The sequence below is a fragment of the Enhydra lutris genome, unplaced genomic scaffold, assembly GCF_002288905.1.
Source record: "Enhydra lutris kenyoni isolate GAN:26980312 unplaced genomic scaffold, ASM228890v2 scaffoldscaffold9, whole genome shotgun sequence".
Taxonomy (NCBI): Eukaryota; Metazoa; Chordata; class Mammalia; order Carnivora; family Mustelidae; genus Enhydra; species Enhydra lutris.
Window position 1 is genome coordinate 35,477,145 of NW_019154093.1, and position 23,244 is coordinate 35,500,388.

Genomic DNA, 23,244 nt, shown 5'->3' on the forward strand with positions numbered 1-23,244 from the left:
TCCAAACCCATGTCCTGAAATAAGCCCCAAATATATTTACAACCCTGGAGATTATGTGTCATGCTTACATGTTCAAAATAAAACTGAGTAAATTAACTAGATACAGTACTTAATATTAAGTACCAACTCTGGCATTACTCCCATGTAAAAGCATCAAAATAAATGTTGACTAGAACATTAAATCAGCCACTATTATTTAGAGATACATATTAAAGGATTTTTAGTATTTTATCATGTGTTTAAAAAAAGAGAGGCATTCAGTATGATTAACCTTCACAATATGTGTGATCTGCTAAGAGAAATGCCAATTGCCTTGTCAGTCCTTGAAATTCATTTTTTTTTTTAAATTCATTTTACAAGTTAAAAATTCAACTTTCTAATTTTTGTAGGTTTCATCCCTTCCAAATGTGATCCAATGTCCTGGTTTAACAAAAACCCCACAAAGGCAAAATCTAAATCTAAGGGGGGGGGAATGATACGTGATCATTATCTTGGGGGTGCACACACAGGTCAGAAAACACGTGACGATAAATGGGCTCCTATTTGATTGTTTTCATGACTTTTAAGAAGTGAGCATGAAAATAAAATCTTTATTTTCAGTTATTACCCACCAATAAGAGAAAGTTAGGTTCACAGTTTTAGCTCTTGACACAAAGTGAACTTGGAGGCAAATTTACATCCATCAGATACAACTAATGGACCAACTTTTTAAAGTTCAGGCTATCTTGAAAGCTTGCAACATACCAGATATTGCTGTATTCTCTAGTGACAGAATGCCAGCAAAGGCTGACACTAAGTAGAACTTGTGACGTGTTTTTAATAGGTGTTTTCTATATGTTGCTAAAAATCAAGGTTTACATACATGTTACATGTCCAGAAACAAGGTAAGATACTCGAAAGTCTAACCACAATGATTTCTGAGCGTGTATGTTGCAATCTCAAGAGGGGTCAATAGTCCATATGGACTAAATTAATACTTGCCTCTGGGTAGCAGGTATGTTTGTAAATATAAAATTATATTAGACATTAGCACCAGTGCAGAACATGCTCAGCATCATAAGATCCAAACACCAGCACGAAAGTTTACCCATCATTAAAAACCAATTACCTCCTTCCTAAGATGTCAAGCTAGCAGGTAACTAGATTAATAAATCTAATCCAAATGAGTAACTCTTGTACTGTACAATTTCTCTTTTAGAAGTATACGGAAGAATGAATCAGCTAAACAGATATTTTATGATTTAAGATCTTCAATATTTCAAAACTGGACATTACCATACACAGGTAGAAAATACTGAGTTACAGAAGATCTTTGAAACTGTACATGAAACTTCCTTTCCTGTTTACTAATGAATGTGGCATAAGATTAAAAAAAAGAATCCTAGAAAATCTGTTTGTTGATAATTCTCCATGTATGTTTTAGTAAGTGGTGATGCCCCCATTCAAGGAACCCATTAACCTAATTTTCTAATGGAGGAAGAGGTAAAAAATACTTATCACTTTATGTGGAACAGTTATCTATCAACTCAAGACCAAACTTAACAGTAATATAGGAAATTCAGAAACAGTAAGATTTTTGGTTTATATTTCATGGACGGTGCTGCTGTTCCAACCTTATAAAGTAAAGCTGTCTGCTTTCCAAATTCCAAAAATTAACATACTCCCCCATCTTACCATACAAACCAGTGCCCTTTGGTTTCTTTAGAAAAAGGAAGGGTTAAAGGGTTGTTGATTATGGAAGAACAATTTTGATTTGGGACCTTCCATACACACATATACTGAGTGGCTAGATGCTTATTTTACATAACAGTTTAAATATTATGCAGTAGCCAAATCAACTTGTTCCACCCATCCCTTGAAGGGGGAAAAAACCCAACCCCCATAAAACTACTTCACTTGATAGGATGTGTATCAACAATAAGTAGCTTAAACTTCCACCAATAAGGTGTCTAGTCTGGTTTTTAAAATGGGAAAGCCACACATTGTAAAAGTAAATATACTTGAAATTGTGTCAATTATAAATTTGAACCTAATGAACCATGCAGGAGCAAGGGTTAATAAACCAATGTGCTTTGAATTTGTTCAAGTACTGATATTTCTGTATATAAAGATTTAGCATATATAACAGCTATCATGAGAAGTGAAAAAAGATTTTCCCCAGAAATGAAAATATTAAAACTAAGTTAAAATACATAAAGTAGTATTAGTATTCCACACAGCATAAAATTTGACAAATCAAAGTTTACATGACCCAGCTGACCATGTGTGAAAATGCAAAGCAGGTATTAAAACTGATATTATGTCCAATATTTAAAACCAGTTTGTAATTGGGAGAACATCTAAATCCTTAATTAAAAAACACAAATGAAGTGAAAGCTTTAAACTGGTACACACTGTTCACACCTATATTTCAAGTTTGGAAATGCATATTTGCAAGCAGCAATACAAAAGTATTCATGAAGAATGCATAATCTCTGAAAATTATGAAAACATCCCTGCTACCAATACATTTCTAAATACAAAACTGACTACCATATTGTTACTTCTGTGTAGCGAGAGAAGTTCATTTTCAAAACAGATAAAATTCAGTCTTTAGGTGTGAATGGTATGAATGACAGTCTTTTTTTTTTTTTTTTTTTTTTTTTAAATTCTTAAGTCGTTTGGGATCCTTAAGCATGCAAAACCTCAGATGGGAGGGTCCACAAAGGAACCAGGGTTGTCTTATGGCATCCAGTTACGCCAGAGCTGGGAATGCCTCAGGGTCATCTACATCAGGAGCAGAAGCACTTGACTGAAAAAGAAAGAAATCAAAATTAACAACTCTCAAATCTTGGATTTCCACGTCTACATTTACACACATAACTCTAAAATACTAAGTAAAAATGTGTCAAAGCTTTACTGTTACAGATCAGAACAGGACTATAATTATTTGCAACAAGCCTTGTCCTGAGTGTCTACCAAGACCTATTCCTTAATAACATGGGTTTAGTTTTCTAATAAATCACATAAAGAGAACCACATGGGATATATATATATATGATTCTTTGTTTACTATTTTATTCTCAATTGCTAAATAAGAATGGCCTCAGTTTGAAAGCAGGCTAAGAAACCTATTACATGATTCACTCATCAATACTAGAAAGGGACCCAACTCCTACTTATAGTCAAAGAGTAACAGCAAAAACGTACTTAAAGATCTACATACACAAAGACCCGTTAAAAAACCTGATGTTCAGAGGAAGAAAAAGAAGTCAGCACCCCATTATTATTGGCAACCATAAAATCTGTATTAAGCTACCACTATAATCAAACATGACAGACTCAATCAAGCAGGTAGGTTCCCAATTTGCATCATCAGGTATTGACGATTCAGGAGGACATCACTGTTTCCTAGCCAGACCACAAGAGACAATGAACTAACCTAACTCAGAAGTTACTGCTAATATTTTAATAGAATCTAGTCTTTAACAGTATGTACTTTGGTATCAGATCAGAATTCAAATTTATCATTTACTAGGGCTTCTATAAAAATATTTAAGAACGTATTTTGTGTCATACACATGGTACAAGGTATTAAATTATAAAAGTAGGACAAAAATGAACCAGCTGTCACACTGTAGTTAAAAAAATTTTTTTTAAATCAAGAAAAAATACATGCCTATAATCATCCAGTTAGTGTCACACAATTATGGACACAAATGCTATCCTGAGACTAAAAGAGCAGGAGAGTCGAGGCAAAGGAAGTAGCTGGAATTTCAAGTAGACCTCAGCCAAAGTCAAAAGTTAACTTGGTTCCCTACACCTCAATTTCCTTTTCTATAAAATGGAGATGTCAATGTAGTAACAACAATTAAATGTCACAGTACATAAAATACCTAGCACAGCACCATGACCAGCACCTAGTAAATACTCAATAAACACCTGGTAAATACTCAGTAAACAGTGATTAAGTGTAACTTTACTAGAGCACTATTCAATTAAGTGCCTTAAGCAATAATATAGCCTAGAATGTATTTTCCTCAAGGTATATCTACTTCCTTTCCCTTTTAATCCTATCCCCAAAAAGATCTAGGGCACTCATTTACCGAAAGAGGTCCTCGAATTAACTTCAAAAAGTGAAAGAATTCTTAAAATTACCTTGTCAGTTCTGCTGCCACGGTTTGGACGTCCACCACGCCCACGGCCACCTCGTCCTCCCCTGCCACCACGTCCTGGGCGGCCAAGGTCTCCAAAATTGATCTCCAGCTGAGACGTTATATCATTTGCTGGCTTCCGGAAATGATGGTCCATAACTGAATCTTCAGCATGAGCCTAAGAATTTAAGAGCAGGCCATGGGGTGATGATTAATAGGAAAACAACACTGCAAATTTCTAAATAATGAACTTTCTCTTAAAAAGACTAAAAATCTAATCTGCACTTCATGTGAACAAATAGATCAACAAATGATAATTTAAAAAATGCCAACGCCACTACAGTTAATATGTAACGCTTAGGGATCAGCTATAGTCATCTTAGAGTAAGAACCCTTTGACTTTTAACTTTATAAACTACAGTTCATACTGGCAAGTCTTGAATAAAGGTATAAAATCAAACAACAGAAGTGGCTGGGCGCCATCTGAAACCTACTGAATCATAATCTTTAGAAGTGAGGTTTGGGAAAGTACATTTTAAATATGTCCTTCAGGTAGATTCCAATATGGAACCCCTGATGAAGACTTATGGATAGATGGAATGGGAGGTCTCTACTGATGATTAATACTGAATCACTTTTTTTTTCCTTTAAATACTGAATCACTTTTTAAGTTATAAAGAAAACTCGCTCTGTACTCTTCCCAAGTATTGGGAAAATCAGGTATTAACTTCTCAGAATGCTTTTCTGTTCACGTACAACTACTCTGTGTTCTTTCCTATAAACTGGAAAATGACAGACTCAAGTGAAATGTAACTTTCTATCAGGGAGCCTTGAAAAGCCAAGCATAAAAAATGCAAGTCTTAAATATAGACAGGTAAACTTAAAGTCAACATGTCTGTGAAATCCAGATCCTCCTTTGTATTTATATATAAGGTATACCACCCACTCTGTAAAACAAAAACAAAAACAAAGCCAGACAATTTTAAGCAGCTGAATTCTTAATTTCTTCCTGTACGTTTGGGATGAATAGGTTTTAAAATCTTCTAATTGATAACTTTTCTTACACTACTTTAAAGTATGTTTTAGTTTTTCTAAATACTGGTATAATCCTTTTCTGAAGGAACAATAAACATTTTGTTCTAAATCTTGTAACACTACATCTGTTAATAACTATCCCTTAAAGTACCAATATTGTATCTTTATCTATGTCTTTACCCCTTTAATCATCTACTATCCAAACTAACTGTCATTCCTCAGTGCTAGGCAACTTAATTTAAAGGCAGTAAAAGGTTCTTCTTAAGAGAGCAATTTAAAATTAATGTTTAAATGTAAATCCACAAAACCACTAGCAAATTGAAATCAATTATATATACTAATTGTTTAATTTTTAAACATTTGCTATTGCAAGGCAACAGTATCAATTCATTAATTAGAAGCTTTTTATAAGTTTATAGAGCACAGAAGCAAAAAAAACCTAATTGATACACTGCTGAAACACCTCAAAGTTTTTACTACAGTAATACAGAGGACATCTGGATGTTCAGGGAACATCTCTTAAAGGCAGCAAATAAATGTGCATAGTTTTTGCTTTTTCTTCTAGGGCAGTGAAATGATATCAGGAAATAAGAGCTCTAGCTTCAGCCCTGTCAATTAACACCGTAATTCAATTTTCCATTTCTAAAGTTTCTTATTTTCCCTAATTACTACTTATTGTTTTGAGGATTAGGATATGTAAAAGAAAAAGAGCCCTTGGGGCGCCTGGGTGGCTCAGAGGGTTAAAGCCTCTGCCTTCAGCTCAGGTCATGATCCCAGGGTCCTGGGATCGAGCCCCGCATCGGGCTCTCTCCTTGGTGGGGAGCCTGCTTCCTCCTCTCTCTCTCTCTGTCTGCCTCTCTGCCTACTTGTGATCTCTCTCTGTCGAATGAATAAATAAAATATCTTAAAAAAAAAAAAAAGAGGCCTTAAATATACAACAAACTTGAAGACCTACACAAAGACCAGACCATATATGCCAGTAAGGTCAGATCCGAACAGGTAGCCACATCACAAAGGCTACATGAATCCACACAAAAAGTGGCTTGATAACAAAATTATCCCAGTTTCAGTTATTCTCAACCACTTTCACATTTTAATTTTCAAAGATTCCTAATTCTATATATATCATCTTATATAATAATTATTTCTGAAAAGCTCAATGTAAAACTGTGACTATCTAACCTGATTTTTACAAACTGCATAAAGAGACTTCAGGGTAACTAATGAATTATGTAAAATATATCAGTATTTTGTGCAGTGTCGTGTTCTGGAGACAGTTCTGTCAAGACCCCAAAAAAGTTACAGATAATTCTATCAAAGGTACCTAAGTAAATCTTTCCCATATTAAGCAGTTTAATCATCAGTACAAATTAACAATCTCCCCAGATGAACTTGCATGATTTCTTTAATCAGGAATACTTTAACCCAGATACACAACTTTATCTGAAAGAATTACAAAAAAAATAAGCAAAAGCATTCAAATGAAGCCAAATATTTTTTTCCCGCAGGACTTGGCCCTTAAGACAATGTCCCCATTTATATTATTTTATTGAGTCAAAGTTGTTTCAACCTTGATTTTATTTCAAAATGTCCCAAGTTTGTTTCGCAGATATTTAAGAAAATTAAAATGCAATCTCACTGAATCTTATTACAGGTTGCCTTAATTTCAATTTAACTTTATGATTAAAAACTCATACTTGCACAAGCCCTAAATGATTTAGCAGTGAGCCATTCCTCTAACTACCTGCCCAAGGGACTGTTACCAAATCAGAAACCAGAAACATGTCTTTCTCCAGTAAATTAATCTGCTGGTTCTTATAAGACATCAGCCCTCAGAAAGGATAGCATCATTTATTGAAGAGTCTTGATCATTATAAATGACAAAGTTTGAAAAACTGAACATTGATGAAGCCATTCTTTTAGGTTTGGTTAAACCACACGAAAATGCTAACCTTTCAACTGATTCAAAGGCGGGACTTTTAAAAATACCACCATGAAAAGACCTACCTTATTTCAAAAACACTAGTAATTGTATGATATACAACAGACTGCTTTCTAGAAAAAACAAAACCACCACATTAAATATATTCTGGATATATTTATAGGAAGACTACCTTTCTTGAAATATATGGTAACATAGTTTATTTTCCTTTTTGAACAATTTATCTACCCCCAAGGATCTTATGTAAAGTTTTTATTTTTTATAAAGATTAACCACGTGATATTTTAAAACAAGTAGTGTAAATACAATTCAATACACATCTGAGCATTTCCAAACACCACAAAATTTAATTTTACCTCTTCACTCTTTGACTTATGAAGAACAAAACCCTTCTTCCATTGCCCATCAGCACCTTCATTTGGTTTTCGGATATTAAATTCTACTTTTGCCCGGTCCTTATTTTGAATAGCTTTCCACTCATCCAAAGTCATTTCTTTTGGACCCTCTTCCTTTACTTCTTCAACTTCGTTCTCCCTGTGAAAACATACTTGTTTTATAGTTGGTAAGGGGCTGATAAAATCGTAACTTATGATTATAAGGAAGAAGAAAATTTTGGCTTGTTGGTAATCTTTAGAGATTATCCAAGGACAAGAGGATACCAGTCTTCTGTCCTCCAATTGTTAACACATAATTTGGTGGAAGATAGAAATTCCGTGCTTCTTCAATTAGTGAAAGCATGGGTAACAGAAATACACAACTCAACTTCATAAACTATGAAATCAACTATCAGTAATAACAACCTTGAACGCTCTTTATCCAAAATACACATTTCTTAAAACTATATTGCTTTAAAACTGTATTCTTGGGGTGCCTGGGTCATGATCCTAGCATCCTGGTATCAAGCCCCCTAACGGGCTCCCTGCTCAGCAGGGAACCTGCTTTTCCTTCTCCAGCTTGTGCTTGTGTTCCCTCTCCCACTCTCCATCATAAAAATAAATAAACAAATAAAAACTGTACCCTTATGTGATTAAAATAGTTGACCTAGCTTCTCTTAAAACACACTTTTAATTTCTACAATTTCCCACAATATAGAACTTATAACAAAAATTAGAGGCAGTCATCTAGGACGCCTGTGAACAACCAAAATTCATACTCTAGAATATAAAAGAACTGTTCCTCTCTCCTTTATCAACTAACACTTAATGACAAAACAATTTTAAAAGCAAAGTTCCCATAAATCCAAAATCCTGTATACTCCAAACTTTCAAAACAGCCTGCATATGGGAAGGAGACTGTGGTTTTATAAGTATTGGAACCCTCCACAAAACAGTTTCAATACTTAATACTAAATTAGTTATTTCCAAATAAAATTCTCAGGATATAACTGTTATATACTATTCTTTTCCCTTTTTATAAAAACAAAGCATGGGCCTAGGATTCTCTTATTTTAGTCTAATCTCAACATGTAATGGTCACCAAACAAGTTGTTTGCTATTTTGGGAGCCCTGCTTCCTTCCAAAGATAGCAGGTGATTCAGTTAGCCTTAGAGCTCAAATATCTCTCTTCCATGCTACTCCTGTTTGACAAATCTTATCTTAAAACCGCCTATACCACGTTTACATTTAATTAATGAGATCTTGGCTATCAATATCAAGTCCAACTCTGTCACTTTACAAATGAGAAAACTAAGGATCAAGAAAAGGTCCTAGTTATTCCCAAATCATGACGAGCCAAGAATAGAACTTGGCATACTTTTACCATGTCATGAAACCACAATACCTACCTTCAAAGGTTGTAAGGATCAAATGAACAAAATAGAAGTTCTGGGAACTACATATTAAGGGAATTAATCAAAGTTCAGCCTGTGCTTCTTAAATTTATACTTCCATATGCAAGATATAATGCTATATTCAGATTCTCTCTACTCTAGAATAAGACCAGAAACTGCTCTAATGTCATTATCTCAATCATCTTTAGGCCAAATATCCACAATTTCATTCCTGGGTCCTGTCAATACATCATTTCTTCTGATAAACTTATAATCTTTGCAAATCACTCTTAAGGTGATCTAAATATAGGCTCTTTATTAAAGGAACAGTTGTGTTGGATGTTGTGAAGTACTCCTGTTACATTAAGGTTCATTTTAGTCGCCCACCATAATTTCATTGTTTACCACTCAAAATTGTAATTTCATATTACCCCAAATTCAACAACACTTAATACCATGTGTTTTTATTTACTCTAACTGTAAATCAATTATCATTCCTTCTTCCAACAAACCTATGGAATATGATAGAATTACCAACAGTGGTTCACTGTAGGATCAAGCCTTGGAGAAAAAGCAGAAAACCACCCGACTTATATATGCTCTGATTAAGAATCATAAACCCTATATGATTCCTAAAGTCTTTACATCACAATACTACATGACCAGCATGTAACTTCTGCTTGGGCTGATGGATACTAGAGGAAGGCATTAAAGTATTTACATCTTTACAATTCTTTCATCCCTGAATGAAAACTTCAAAATCAAATCTTATACCTAAAAATTCAGAAAATGAAAAAATTGGATTAAGAAAGCCAGTGAATTAATAACATATTCTGGCCCTTGCTCTCCTCATACATTTTAAAACATGCTAATAATGCTATGTTCCAATTCTATGTTGATGGAAAAAGAAAAAAACTTCAGATGGACAAAATATTTGCCCGGTCTTCTAGTTTTGGAATAAAATTTATATAGTTAAGAGTCCAAAGTACTTTGAACTATGTGTTCTAAATACTACCTTTTCTGTCAATCATTTGGTCTAATTTTTAGAAACCCCCCAACTTTAGCTTCCAGTTCCCACCTATTCAGTGCCTCTGGATAGCTATCATCACCAGGATTATTCATTATAATATTAAAAGCCATTCACAACTTCTCTACCAAATAGCTAAGTAAAATGCAGGACATCTTATTACTATTCTCCATTCTCAGGTTAAATAGTTTATTTTTGTTCTTAAAGTTAACAGATATTACTAAAGTATGTGTTTTCCTTATCTTTTCAAAGACAACAATGATAATTTTAAATAGAAATAACCATTTCTATTTTTCAAACAATTATAGCCCAATATAGGAATGTGTAGAGCACTCTTCTGAATAGATACTATTTGAAGAATTGTTGTACAACACAAGTCTCCTGTTAAAAGCCATCAAATAACAGCATTAGTGCTCGCTTCGGCAGCACATATACAAATAACAGCATTAAACACCTATGTTATTTTCTCGGTAGAAACCCAAATTGCTTCCAATGCTTATACATAGTGGCATCACCACTATACATAAACCACTTACTTATTTTCAGTGTCTGCAACTGGGTGCTCTTCACCTTCAGGTGTTTCCTCAGTCACATTTGATTGATCCAAGTCACTGCAATTATAAGATATTTGTTTCTGAATGTATTTTGGGGACTCTCTAAGGAAAAAAAGAAAAAGAAAAGCATCTAGGTCCATTTACATGTAGCTTAAGGATTTCTTATACAATTTAAAAAATCTTCACATTCTGAGTCTTTTCTTACTAAATTTACTTCCCAGTAGACCTCTAAGAGAAAATAATTTAAAAATGCATACTGATCCAAGGTTATATAGTTCAAGTACTTTACTCAAAAAGTAGCAGGACAGAGTAGCTTGCTTTAAGACAAACATCACCAGGCTGTCAAATTTTTAATGACCACAAGGGTCAACAGCTCTACCAGGAACTATTAAAGTCACACAGAAAATCAGAATACCCAAATAACTAAAATGTAAAGTTTCAGGAAAAGTTATATAGCTGTATGAAAAGAAAAACTAACATCACACTTATTTAAATATAGAAAAATCGGTCATGTGACATACTGTACTCAAACATATCCAACAAGCTATTTTAAGGAGTCGCTCTGAGAGCACCTGTTAATGTCCTACAGATAAGTTAAAATATAATAGTTACAGACAAAACTCTAATAAAGCATAAAATCAATCTTATTTAAATATTATTTATTTTAAAAAATCAGAATACCAACGTTAATTCATCTTTGACAGTTCCCCAGTTGTGAGATCCGCTACCTCCACGTTTATCCTCATGCTTCAGGCCACTGTAATGTGAAAAAGAACTAACAAAACTGAGTTAACATAATACTCTTTAATTCTAGAAATGCAAATTTTGTTATATTAAAGAAGTAGAATCACATGTAAAACTACAATAAAAACCAATATAAGACTTACGATCTATCACTTCCACTATGCCTATCAAATTCACGTTTGCCACGAGAATCAAATCCATCTCCTCGGCCCATTCCACGTCCACGGCCTCCTCGACCTCTTCCAAGACCACCACGGCCTCGGATGGGCCGATCAATAATCGGTCTGCAACAAATAAAAAATATCATGTACTTCCAAGGTTTCCAGAAAAAACAAAGGGGGAATGGGATGCATCCAAAGGCTCAAATGTAGAAACATATTTATTGGCTAATAACCCAATGGTTCATTAAACACAGGTTTTAGAAAATTCAGAAACAGTCTACTTCGAACCACATAAAAGGAATCAGAACTGGGAAGCTCCCCCCAAACAGGAAAATTATTTTTGCTTTCTCTAAAAGTTTACTACTAGTGCCTGTACTTTTTTCATGATTATTCATATTATAATCCAGTAAAACCACTACACCTCACCAATACACTTCGAAATTAAAATGAACACATCTAACATGCATAACACATCTAACACGATAATATGAGTAATCTGTTTTGCTATAAACAATTACCCAACAGGACTTTTCTGCTAACATCTGGGGATACCAAGGAAAAGAAACTGTCCATCGATTCAACTGAAGTGTTCCATTACCAGAAATCCAAGACTGCACACTAAAAATTGTTACCAAAATGTTCATAGTAAAACAATGAATACACTTAGGTATTTCTTGAAAAACTGATAAACGTAACCAACCACACCGCTACCTGGCAAATTACACCCAATTTATAGATTTGTATTAAGACATCACTCTCTTAAACTGACAAAACATGAAGAGATTTTTAAAAATCTTGCCTATCAACTGAAAATTCTCCTCCTTCACCCTTTTCTTCAAGTGGCTTTTCAAATCGTCGTTCACGAGGTGGTCGCCTTTCTGGTCTCCTATCAATTATTTTCCCTTCACCTTGCAGCTGTTGATCAGGTCTTCTTCCAACACGTCTTATTCCTGAAATGATAAATAACCTGCGTAAGCAAATTATTTTTGCAACACAAAAAAACTGGCAGACTACTGAAGACCAGAAAGAAAAAAAAAGCTGTTTTTTTTCAATCCAGGAACTAGCACTTGCAGCTGAAAAAGGCCAAAACTACGCATCTCTAAAAAGGATAACAAAGTACCTGAGAAATTCCTATTTAAAGACCATAAACTTGTTTCAAACTTCTGTGTAGTTTGCATAATTATGCCTCCCCCACCAAGCAGTCTCTATAACCAACCTGAAAGTTATCTGAGTAACCGTCATTCCTCTCAGGTTTCAAGATGCCAGTCTCTTAATTTAAAATTCTAACTTTTGAGAAATTTTAGTCATGATACATTTTGGCTTTAAAGATACCAAAAGAGATTAACACCAGTAGCCATTCATTAATAATACCCAAGCAAATCAACACACTCACCAAAGAAGGACCCTCAGAAAAACAGTGAGAACCACTATTTTAAATGATCTGGAGAAAACAGAATCCCAGCAGAGTAAAAAGAGTGATAGTTCTATAAATTGAAAAACTGAAAGGAAAACAAACAGCATTGAGGATTACATCTCCACAGTTTCAAACAACTAACTAACCAGAAAAGAGTACTATTTTCTTGTATTGGTATATGTATTCACATATGTATCCATCCATATCCATACACACAGATTTAAAAAAAAAAAATACTGCTATGCAACCACTAGGAAATAGTCCAGTTGTTTTATTATAAATGGAGAGCTTTTTTTTTTTTGCCTTAACAAATATCTTTGTTTCCAAATCTTTAAATCCCCTCCCCCCAACCACACATACCCCTTTAAAAACTATTTTCTTTCTATTTAAGAAATAGAAACTTGTGGGGCGCCTGGGTGGCTCAGCGGGTTCCAGTTCAGGTCATGATCCCAGGGTCCTGGGATCAAGCCCAGCATCCCGCTCTCTGCTCAGCAGGGAGCCTGCTTCCTCCTCTCTCTCTGCCTGCCTCTCTGCCTACTTATGATCTCTGTCAAATAAATAAATAATCTTAAAAAAATTAAAAAATTAAAAAAAAAAAAGGAAATAGAAACTTGTGGCACTAAGTGATGGCTGAAGCATTTAATGATTTCCCCCAGTATTACTTTATTCCTGTTAGTGTCTGAGGGCCACAAAGGCAACCAGTATACATTACTGGCCTCAAGGATAAGTAGATAAATTCATGACTGGAAAATTTCAGGTATGCTCTAATTCCCAAACCATAATTTCTGACAAAGAAAAAAAAAGGCTGAGGAATTAGTCTTAGAACAAGATCTTAAGCTGATTCACTGGTTCTAAGAAACTGACCACCATCAGGATGCACCCCATCATTCAACTGCTTATAACTAAAGTTAAATAATAAATATCAAACTCTTAAATGAAATTTTAAGGTCCATTCCACACAAACTCTCAGGACAGCCCATAAATGTTAGATCTTAAAGCATCTTAAACAAATGTTGTCACAGGTATAGTGTACTGGGGTGGAGCTATGGAATGAGTCCTTATAATCATAATATCCAAGCCAAACACACCCGAATGAACAATGGCTTCCTTCCCCACCCAATATCCATTATTACACTTAGAAAACATAAAAAATTTACTAAATAAATTCACCCAATGGCTGACATTTAAAAATTCAAGCTTCTCTTAATCTATTTACCTGTACTTGCAAACTTCACTTGATTTTCAGTAGATTCCAGGCTTTGAATAAAAAAATTTAAAAACATCTCAAGCTACACTATTAGTGATGTTCTGCGGTGTCAGTTCTCAGATTCTTCAAATAGACAAAACGCAAGATACAAAACTCCTATAATATTACTAAAAACATGTATCTAAGATATGCCTAGTATCTGCCAGCACCTATATCCAAAGGCATAAACACATAATCAGGTAGCAATTCTTCCCACTACATGAGGTAGGGAGACTTTTCACAGGTCTATCAGTCTCCAATGCCCAAAACATCAACTGACAGATAGTAGGATTTAAAAACAAAATCTTTTTCACTCAACATTTTCCCTGTATTTATAAGCTTATGTTTTATGCAATTTAAGGTTAAGAGTACTATGAATTGCTGATCTAAGTAAGATGGTGATAGCTAATATGTAAGTTTTCCCAAGGAAAGAGTACTGAATGGTAAACTCTGTCCTGGTTATAAATTTATGAAGTAATTCCCCACCACAGCAACTTAAAATACTAGGTTCCAGGTCAAAAGCTTACCTCTTTAAAGCTGGGCTTTATGATCAAAACAACTGAGGGGTTTAAACCAGGCTTCACAGTCTGAGCACTCAAAATGGGTGAAACACATCTACCTGGTACACTTTAGATGTATACATTAGACTCAATTTTTTCATGCACTTTTTTTGGATTAGTGAGATCAAGGAGGTAAACCTGAGCAAAAACAGTAATACAGGCCTGTGTTCCTTAACGCAGAAATTAAGTAATTATTCAACTGTGCTACAGACTGCTTTAAAACCTAGATGACTGAATTGATATTTGGTCTAAACGATGTATAAAAGGCTTTCCAACACTCCCAAGTTGTGCTTCTCCCCAACCTGTAATTTTAACACAAGAATGCTTTTGTTTTATTCACCACATAGGTTCTTCATTCCAAGCATTACAGAAGCTCTGTATTTAAAAAAAACAAAAAAACAAAAAAACAAAAAAAAAAAACAACCTAAGCCAAAACCAAACACAATTGCTGTGATTTTTATAATTAGTTGAATGCTGCGGGATTCAACTAAAACTAATGAGAAACAAGTTTCTTTCAGGAGCACGTGCCAGTGAAGGGTAATTCCAACTTTCAACATAAAAAGGCAACTTTAAAGATCCATAGCTTAAGTCCTACACCTACTTGCTACTGATCACATACACTTTTTATCCTCAACTCTTTTGCTTTTTCATCCACCACAAAAGATCAAACAGAAATAAGAAAATGCTAAAATCAACCTCAAGACAATCCTGTGAAGTTTACAGTGACCTCTGGTAGCAACTATTACCCGCCAATGAATCCTGACCATGCTTCACGCACATGTGGCGAAAAAGTTACAGACTCAAAAGAGATCTTCTGTGGCTAAAGCTGTGACAACCTCTGTACTCAATTCACCACGAGGCCCAAGCTGGGCCACCATATGAAATATTGAGTGCGGGGGGGAGGGAGCGGGGGAGATGTTGGGAGAGAGGACGGGCCTCAGGATTTCCTGCAATAACCAGTCTTCGTTCAGAATTCCCGCTTCTGCTTACTACAGTGTAACCAAATTTCTCTTTTCAAAAGGTTAATTCACTCCAGCAAGTTGGTAATAGTTGAAGGGATGTGGGGAGGACAATAAGGCACATGTGGCATCTGAGACAGTAGCTCACTCCACAGAACCCAGAACTAGCTCAGGTGCAAACTCCGACCCCCAGCTTTTCACTTGGGTACTCCGCGCCATCGTGGGACAAGATGGCAGGGAAGAAGCCAACCGCACCTAAAAGCAGCACGCCGAGGGAGTGCTCTGAGCAGAAAGAAGCTCTGGACCCCACGCTTCCCCGTAACTACAAAAAGCTTCACTAAGTAGCCAGCTTCCCCGAACCTCGGTCCATGCGCTTGCCCGCCACGGAATCCGGCGGGAAGGCAACAACCTCCCAGGATCGCGAACACGCTCAAGGAGCAGCTTATCTATGGAGCACGCTCCCCCCCTCTCAGGAACTGAGGCGGGAAGGGGGTGGCTCCAGGATCCTTGCAGGTGGTTTCAACTTGGGGCTACCACGCTCCCAGCACCTTCGCGGGACCTAGCTTTTGTGGTGTGGGGGAAAACCTGAGGAAATCGGCGGCAAAGTCTCCCGCGAACCCTCGGAACTCCAGAAGCAAGTGATAGCCTTAAGTCCCCTCGCTCCTTCCCTCCATCCCGGTTCTCTCCCACCTTCTACCACAGCTTTACCTTCTTTCTTAAGCGCCACGGGCGGCTGCGTCTCCTCTTTCTTGTCAGCCACGCCAACGTTGGGGGGCAGCGGGTTCTTGCGGTCTTTCTGGGACTCTTTACGCAGCTGTTTGCCTGCCGCGTTGGAGTTGGTCTGGGCTGCGGCCTGAGCTGCGCTCTTGGCCCCAGGGCCCCCAACGCCGCCCCCGCCGGCTTCTTTTTTCTTGTTCTCTGCTGCCTTCAACACCTCAAAGGGGTCCGATTCGTCGTCAAATAACTGGTCGAATCGGTTGGTGACCACGCAGCCGAAGCCTTCCTGTAAGTGCCCAGGCATGATGGTGGCTCGGCGGCGCGTTCCTCCACGGATTGCAGCGGGCCGCGCCGAGCCAAGAGCGCCTGCTTCAGCTCTTCCCACAAGATGGCCGGGCCGAGAGAGGGGGGCCGTCTTCTCTTCCGGCGCCAGGCGCACATCCGGGAGCGGCCAGCGCCGCACGGCACTATGGGGTATGTAGGCCAGAGTCGCTTCTCCTGAGGGGGTTTCCGGCGCCAAGACTACAATTCCCAGAATACGTGGCGTGACAACTCTTCGCGCGCGCCTAAGAGGCGGGACCTCACGGAGGGCGTGGAGCGTGCGAGCTGAGGGCGGGGAAGCGCGATGGTGGGCGGAGTTCTGCCACCTGCTCTTGCCACCCTTAAACTCTCTGGGTCTCACGCTACGCTGAAAACAGGAGAACGTGACCGCGTTTTTCGCTCGCGAAAGTGTTCTGTCTTTAGTTTTATTCTCCCCGCCTCCATCCCTGGACTAACTTTCCCCACTTCCCCGGGAAGGTCAAGGTGACTCTAGATTTTACAAGAGGGGAATCGCAAACTTCCAGGGCTGGAGGGCCTCCTGAAGGCAGGTCCCGATCCGTTCCATGTCCCTAGCTGCCCAGGTGCTGGAGTAGCCCTCTTGAATCGCCAATAACGAATCGAGACTCTAGTGTTTAATGTGAGGAGGAATACGCTTTCTCTCGCGGTGACACGAACTCAGCAGAATTAATAAAAAAGACAAGTTGAACTGTCGCAGGGGTGTACTGCGCGCCTTTCCGAAGTGTTGCGTTGGGTGCTTTAATTGCTATTAACTCCTAACAGTGCAGCACTAGCTAGACGCTGGGCAAGCCACGAAAGGCAGTGTTTGTGGGAACATTTTCTGAACTCAATCCAACTGTCCATTAGTGTCCGGCAAGCTGAGGATTGGGTGTTAGTAAAATGTGCTCAAGACACAACATTTTAAAGTATCCCACTGCACGGTGCTGAGAGATGCAGTGAGAGGAGGAAAATACGTCATCAAATTAATTGCCATTACTAAAAATACTGATATTAATTGGTAATATAAAAGTCCATTAAGGTAATAGATGTCAGTGCACATTCAAACATACCTGGTAACACTCAAGTGTTTAACTATATCACCGTAATTTTTCAACCTTTTTCCCATCTACACTAAATAGAAAAATGCATCTCTATGTTCCACGTGGCATGAATAACTTTAATCTCAACAACTTGTTAGGTAGGTAGTTTCCTCTTTTTACAGCTGATGAAACCATTTCAGAGGTGAAATGAGTTACCAAGTTCACACCTCTTTAAGTGCTAATGCCAGGAGGTAATCCAGTCTTCTAACTCCACGGTGAGACCGTTGACATCAACTTTTAGATCCAAACTATACCTTCTGATAGAAGTTAGTCCATTATTAATTAATTTCCAATCTTTAATAAGATTTGAATATGGTTGCATGTCAGGCAGGGTATGTAAACATGGCTGAATGTAATCTTACCAATTTCTGAGACTTTAAATCAATTCCTTAACAGGGAAAATAGTCATACTGCAGGCATGTGGCAGCAAGCCTGGTGGTTTTCTAGTTTCTATCTGCAGCCTCACTCCTCAAAGTCAATTATTTCTCTGTTGCCTCAGTCCCTGCCACACACACTCCCATTTTACACACACACGCATCCCACCCCGTTCTGCAAACTCTGACTCTTGTGGCTCCCAACAAGACAAAAGACAAGGACTTTTTGACAGTACTCTTTATGCCCGTGCAATCTCCATGCTTTAAGAAACTCTTCCTCTTTACATAGGCTGTTAATATTTGCATCTTTGAGATATCTGCTACAGCACCTCTTTACCTCTTTCTGGCCAATGCCACAACAACAATAATAAGAGCTAAAACTTGACATTTTACGATGTGCTTGATGCACTTTACATTTATGATTTCATTTCATCCTTATATCAACTTGATGAGAAAGCTCATGTATTCCCTTTTTAAGGTGAGGAAAATGAATGATAGAGACTAACTGGGGCGTGGAAGTATAAAGAGGGATTAACTGGGGCATGAGATAAGCCTATCCTCAGTAATTTCTATGTTATATACAGATCCCCAGTTTTCTCAAACAGATCTTTATGACCACCAATTGTTATTACAACAAGAATATTTACTAATAAGCTACACAGAGGGGAATTGTGTAGCTATGAGTTTCTGAGGTTTACTTATGCTCCTCAGAGAATTTTACCTACCAATACAACATAAAAATAAGAGTAAACATTTGGGGGAAAAGGGGAGAAATTTGTAAGTACTTTCAACTTCCTTCTCTCCCTTTCTTATCTCCTGGAATTTTGGTTGATCCTGGAAAGTTTTAAAGTCCACTTTTAAAGTATACAGTAAACCTTAAAACAGCAATTCTTTCACACCTCACAATCAGTTATTATTTTATAAGTAATTATTTCTACTAATGTTTCCTCTCTCCTAAGAAGTTAAAGTAGTCCTTAAAAATAGTTAGAAGTTCCTGCTGTTCTCCATAGAAAAAATATTGACTGAATAAACCTTAAGGGAGGAGGAAAGGAGACTTCTTGACGGATTTGTTACTCAAAGGGTTGAGTTGTAAAGTGACAAGTGATAAGATACCACTGATTAGAAATGTAGCCTAAAATATCAGGACTCTGTAGCAATGATTGAATCACATACTGTTTTCTGAAAAATATTCATGCAACTTCAAAGCTTTATGTTTAGCAAGCTCTCTAAAGAGTTTTCCAGCAGTAAATCCTGAAAACTACCATCTTGTTTAAATATGTTGTTTAAATGTTGAATACAGTTACCTATTTTAATGAAATTGAGAATAACAATATTGTATATCCTTCCAGTGCTCGCTGTTAGGATTTTAATACTCACTTCTCAACCACATTACAATTTGTTTCTACCCATTTCTTAATAATCTCAATCACCTATCAGTTATTAAATTAAAATAATAATAGCTAATAACTACTGCAAATTGAGCATTTACTATGCTCTTGACATCTTGTGCTAAGTTCCTCACATGCATTATTTCCTTTAATTCTCAGAACAACATTATGAAGGAAATAGTATCATGATCTCTACTGCCCTTTTACAGATAGGGAAACTGAGGTTAAGTGTCTCTCCCAAGTTCACCTTGCCTGAAACGGCTCAGGCAGTCTGATCTCACAGCCTGAGCACTCAACTATAATGCTTGTGAGGGACACGGCAGAGGGAACAAAGTCTTTCATCTTTATATTGCTATTACCTTTTAGCAAAGTAAAGCTGTTATTGTTATAACTTGGAGGCCACTAGACATAGGCAACATATAATGTAAATAAAAGACTCTAATTTTTAGTATACTCTAAATATATTATGCATTTTTAAAACAAAAGCAATAAAGGTTGTACTTGTGAAGAAAAGGGCAAATCCTCTGGGTCTAAAGATGCAAAGCTAAGTATAAAATTGCAAGTCTATACTCTTGCTAAAGTTAGAATATCAAAGCTAAAAATAGAAATATTACACTCTATTTTGCCACCTCAAACTTACTTTGAAGTTTGATCCTCTTCATTTTAAACTTCCTTTCCTTTTATTCCATTGCACTGTATTCTTAAAAAAAAAAGATTTACTCTCGAGATATGAATCATATGCCATATAAAATTCACCCATCTAAAGGGTACTATTCAAAGGCTTTTGGTGTACTCACAGTTATGCAACTATCACCACTAGCTGATTTTAGAACATTTTTATCACCTCCAAAAGAAACAGTCACTCCCCATTCCCTCTACCCCCAGCTAGGCAACCATTAATCTATTTTCTGTCTCATAGATTTACCTATTCTGGACATCTTAAATAAATGGAATTATATAACAAGTGGTCTTTTGTGACTGGCTTCTTTCACTTAGCATAAGGTTTTCTGGGTTCACTCATACTGTAGTATGTATCAGTACTTTATTTTGACTGAATAATATTCCATTTTACAGATAGACTACATTTTAATTATCCATTTTCCAGTTGCTGGACATTTAAGCTGTTTCTGCTTTTTGGCTATTATGAGTATTGCTGTTGTGAATATTTGTTTATAGGGCTTGTGTGGACATGATTTCATTTCTTTTGTGTATATATATCTAGGAGTGGAATTTCTGGATTATATGGTAACTCTATGTTTAACATTTTGAAGAGCCAAACTGTTTTCCAAAGAGGCTGCATCGTGTTACAATCCCACCAACAATTATGAGGGTTCTAAAGTCTCCACATCCTCATGAATGCTTGCTTGGTCTTTTTGACTATAGCCATCTTACCGAGTGTGAAAAGCTATTTCACTGGTGCTTTGATCTGTATTTCCCTAATGGCTAATGAGGTTGACCATCTCTTCATGTGTTTATTGGCCATTTTTGTATCTTCTCTGGAGAAAATCTATTTAGGTTCTAACTGGTATATTTACCTTTTCAGTATCAGGTTATAAGAATTCTTCATATATTCTAAATTTCAAGTGCCTTATCAGTGATATGATTTATAAATGTTTTATCTCATTTTGTGGGCTGAATTTTCACTTTCTTGGCCGTAACATTTACAGCATAAAAGCTTTTAATTTGATGTGGTCTTTTGTGATGAAGTCCAATTTGTCTTTTTTTTTTTTTTTTTTTGCCACTTGAACTTTTGTTGTCATATCGAACACAACTTTGTCTCGCCGAAGACCACAAAGATTTACATCTATGTCTTCTTTTATCTATCTATCCATTATTTATTTTCATCTAAGTCTTCTTCTAAAAGCTTTATGGATATTTTTTATAGTTTTAGCTTTTACGTTTAGGTCTATCATCCATTTAAAAATAATTTTTTGTTTCATATATTCCCCTTCCTTTTTTATTTTTTTTTTAAGATTTTATTTATTTTATTTGACAGACAGAGATCACAAGTAGGCAGAGGCAGGCACAGAGAGAGGAAGGGAAGCAGGCTCCCTGCTGAGCAGAGAGCCCGATGTGGGGCTTGATCCCAGGACTCTGGGATCATGACCTGAGCCAAAGGCAGAGGCTTTAACCCCAGGACCCTGGGATCATGACTTAAGCCAAAGGCAGAGGCTTTAACCCAGGCGCCTCTTATTTTTTAATTTTTAAGTAGGTTCCTTACCCCGTGTGAAGCCCAATGTTGGGCTTGAACTCACCACCCTGAGATCAAGACCTGAGCCAAAATCAAGAATTGGACTCTTAACTGAATGAGCCACACATGTGCCCACCCCCCTTCCTTTTAATTTAAATTAATTCTGAATATGTCAAAACAAAAAGAAGAACTTTAGAAGAAAAACAAGATACTGTTATTATTCATCTTGTGAATTCATCTTATCTTATTTTTTATTTTTGACATTACAATAAATAGCAAGTTTTTAGGTTTAAATACATCCAATGAAGTTCCAAATACATCTGTCTAAACCCATTTGAAAATAGAAAATATGGTTCACACTTAATACTATCTATTCATTCTAAGAATAGACATTTAATTCAACAATTGTTTATTAAATATCCACCTAGGTCTCGAGTACTATTCTGAGCCCTGAGGATTCTATGGTGAACAAAATAGGCAAGACTTTCATTTTCATGGAGTTTACACACTGGTGGAAAGAAACAAAGAAAAACAAGTAAATAGATGCATCATTAAGATTATTTTCAGAATGATAAGTACTGTGAGAGTATAATATGAGGGAGGGACAACTTTTTGGATTACACGGTCAGAAAGTCTTTTAGCTGAGGTCTGAATTAATGGCCAATAACACCAGCTTTGCAACAATTTGAAAAAATAAACAAACAAACAAACCAAAACAGGTGGAACAAGAGACCAAGAGGTAGGAAGAAACTTGTAGGTGCCAAGATAAAAAACAAGAGGAAAACCAATTATCTCTGCATATCTATAGGCAAATGAGCGTAAGATTGAGATGGCAAACTGGAAGATCGTTTCTGAAGTGAATACAAAAGTAATTAAAACTGTATATGCCTCCAGTTTCCTATTTAAAGAAGAATTATCAACTAACATGGTAATAAGGTTTAAAATTTAAATGAGGAAAATATTCTGTAATCAAAATTAGTGTTTGTAATTCTAAGGAGGCCAGATCAGTACATTCTTGAATTTTAACCTGCTACCTTAGGCATTGAGAGGGCAAAGGCATTCCCCACTTTATCCAACTTAAGGGGAACTTCAAGGCATTTCTTCTTGATCCAAAGGGAACTTAAGCATTGTTTTTTTGTTTGGTTGGTTTTTGTTTTTTTTTTTTACTAAAAGAAAAGTCACCCCCTCTCCATACTCCAGCTGTTGATGGCTTCTGTAAAGTGAATTAGAGGCAACAACACCAAACAAAGATTGTTAGCAGAAGCCTTCTTCGTAGTAATATCATATTATTTATCAGGAGTTACCATAGAGCTGAGATAGAATATACCCAGGTGTTATCCCTAAAACTGAAAAATTAGGAGAGGTAATTAATTATAAGAACAATGCTCAACCATAATAAGCACTTAATAAATGGTAGCTGTTATCTCAATAGCTTTGGCTGATCTTCAGTGATACTACTCTTGATTGCTGTCTGGAATCTCTTAGGTTCCTGCTGCCCTCAAAGGAAACAAATGGTAAGGGTGAAAGAGATGAAGCCTCCATAGTTAATCTTCGCAGGAGGAGACTATATATAGAAACTTTGGAGCAAGTTTTGTGTATGCGGAAGTCTCAGG

The 23,244-nt window shown here is 36.6% G+C and overlaps 1 protein-coding gene across 4 annotated transcripts; it reads right to left on the minus strand.

Moving 5' to 3' along the window:
- Positions 1 to 570: 570 nt before the first annotated feature.
- LOC111142857 (SERPINE1 mRNA binding protein 1) lies at positions 571 to 16,675 on the minus strand. Of its 4 annotated transcripts, none has more exons than XM_022496212.1 (8): positions 16,252 to 16,675; positions 12,164 to 12,314; positions 11,347 to 11,487; positions 11,145 to 11,234; positions 10,442 to 10,561; positions 7,467 to 7,644; positions 4,138 to 4,311; positions 571 to 2,791 (listed from the first exon to the last, which is right to left on the minus strand). In XM_022496212.1, exons 1-8 carry the CDS (start codon positions 16,562 to 16,564, stop codon positions 2,735 to 2,737), a joined length of 1,224 nt encoding a protein of 407 aa, XP_022351920.1. In that variant the 5' UTR covers positions 16,565 to 16,675; the 3' UTR covers positions 571 to 2,734. The 4 variants fall into 4 exon arrangements, with proteins under 4 accessions (XP_022351920.1, XP_022351923.1, XP_022351921.1 ...); XM_022496215.1 differs by having other exon boundaries at positions 10,442 to 10,516; positions 11,145 to 11,216; positions 16,252 to 16,660; XM_022496213.1 differs by having other exon boundaries at positions 11,145 to 11,216; positions 16,252 to 16,660.
- Between the last annotated feature and the right edge of the window lie 6,569 nt (positions 16,676 to 23,244).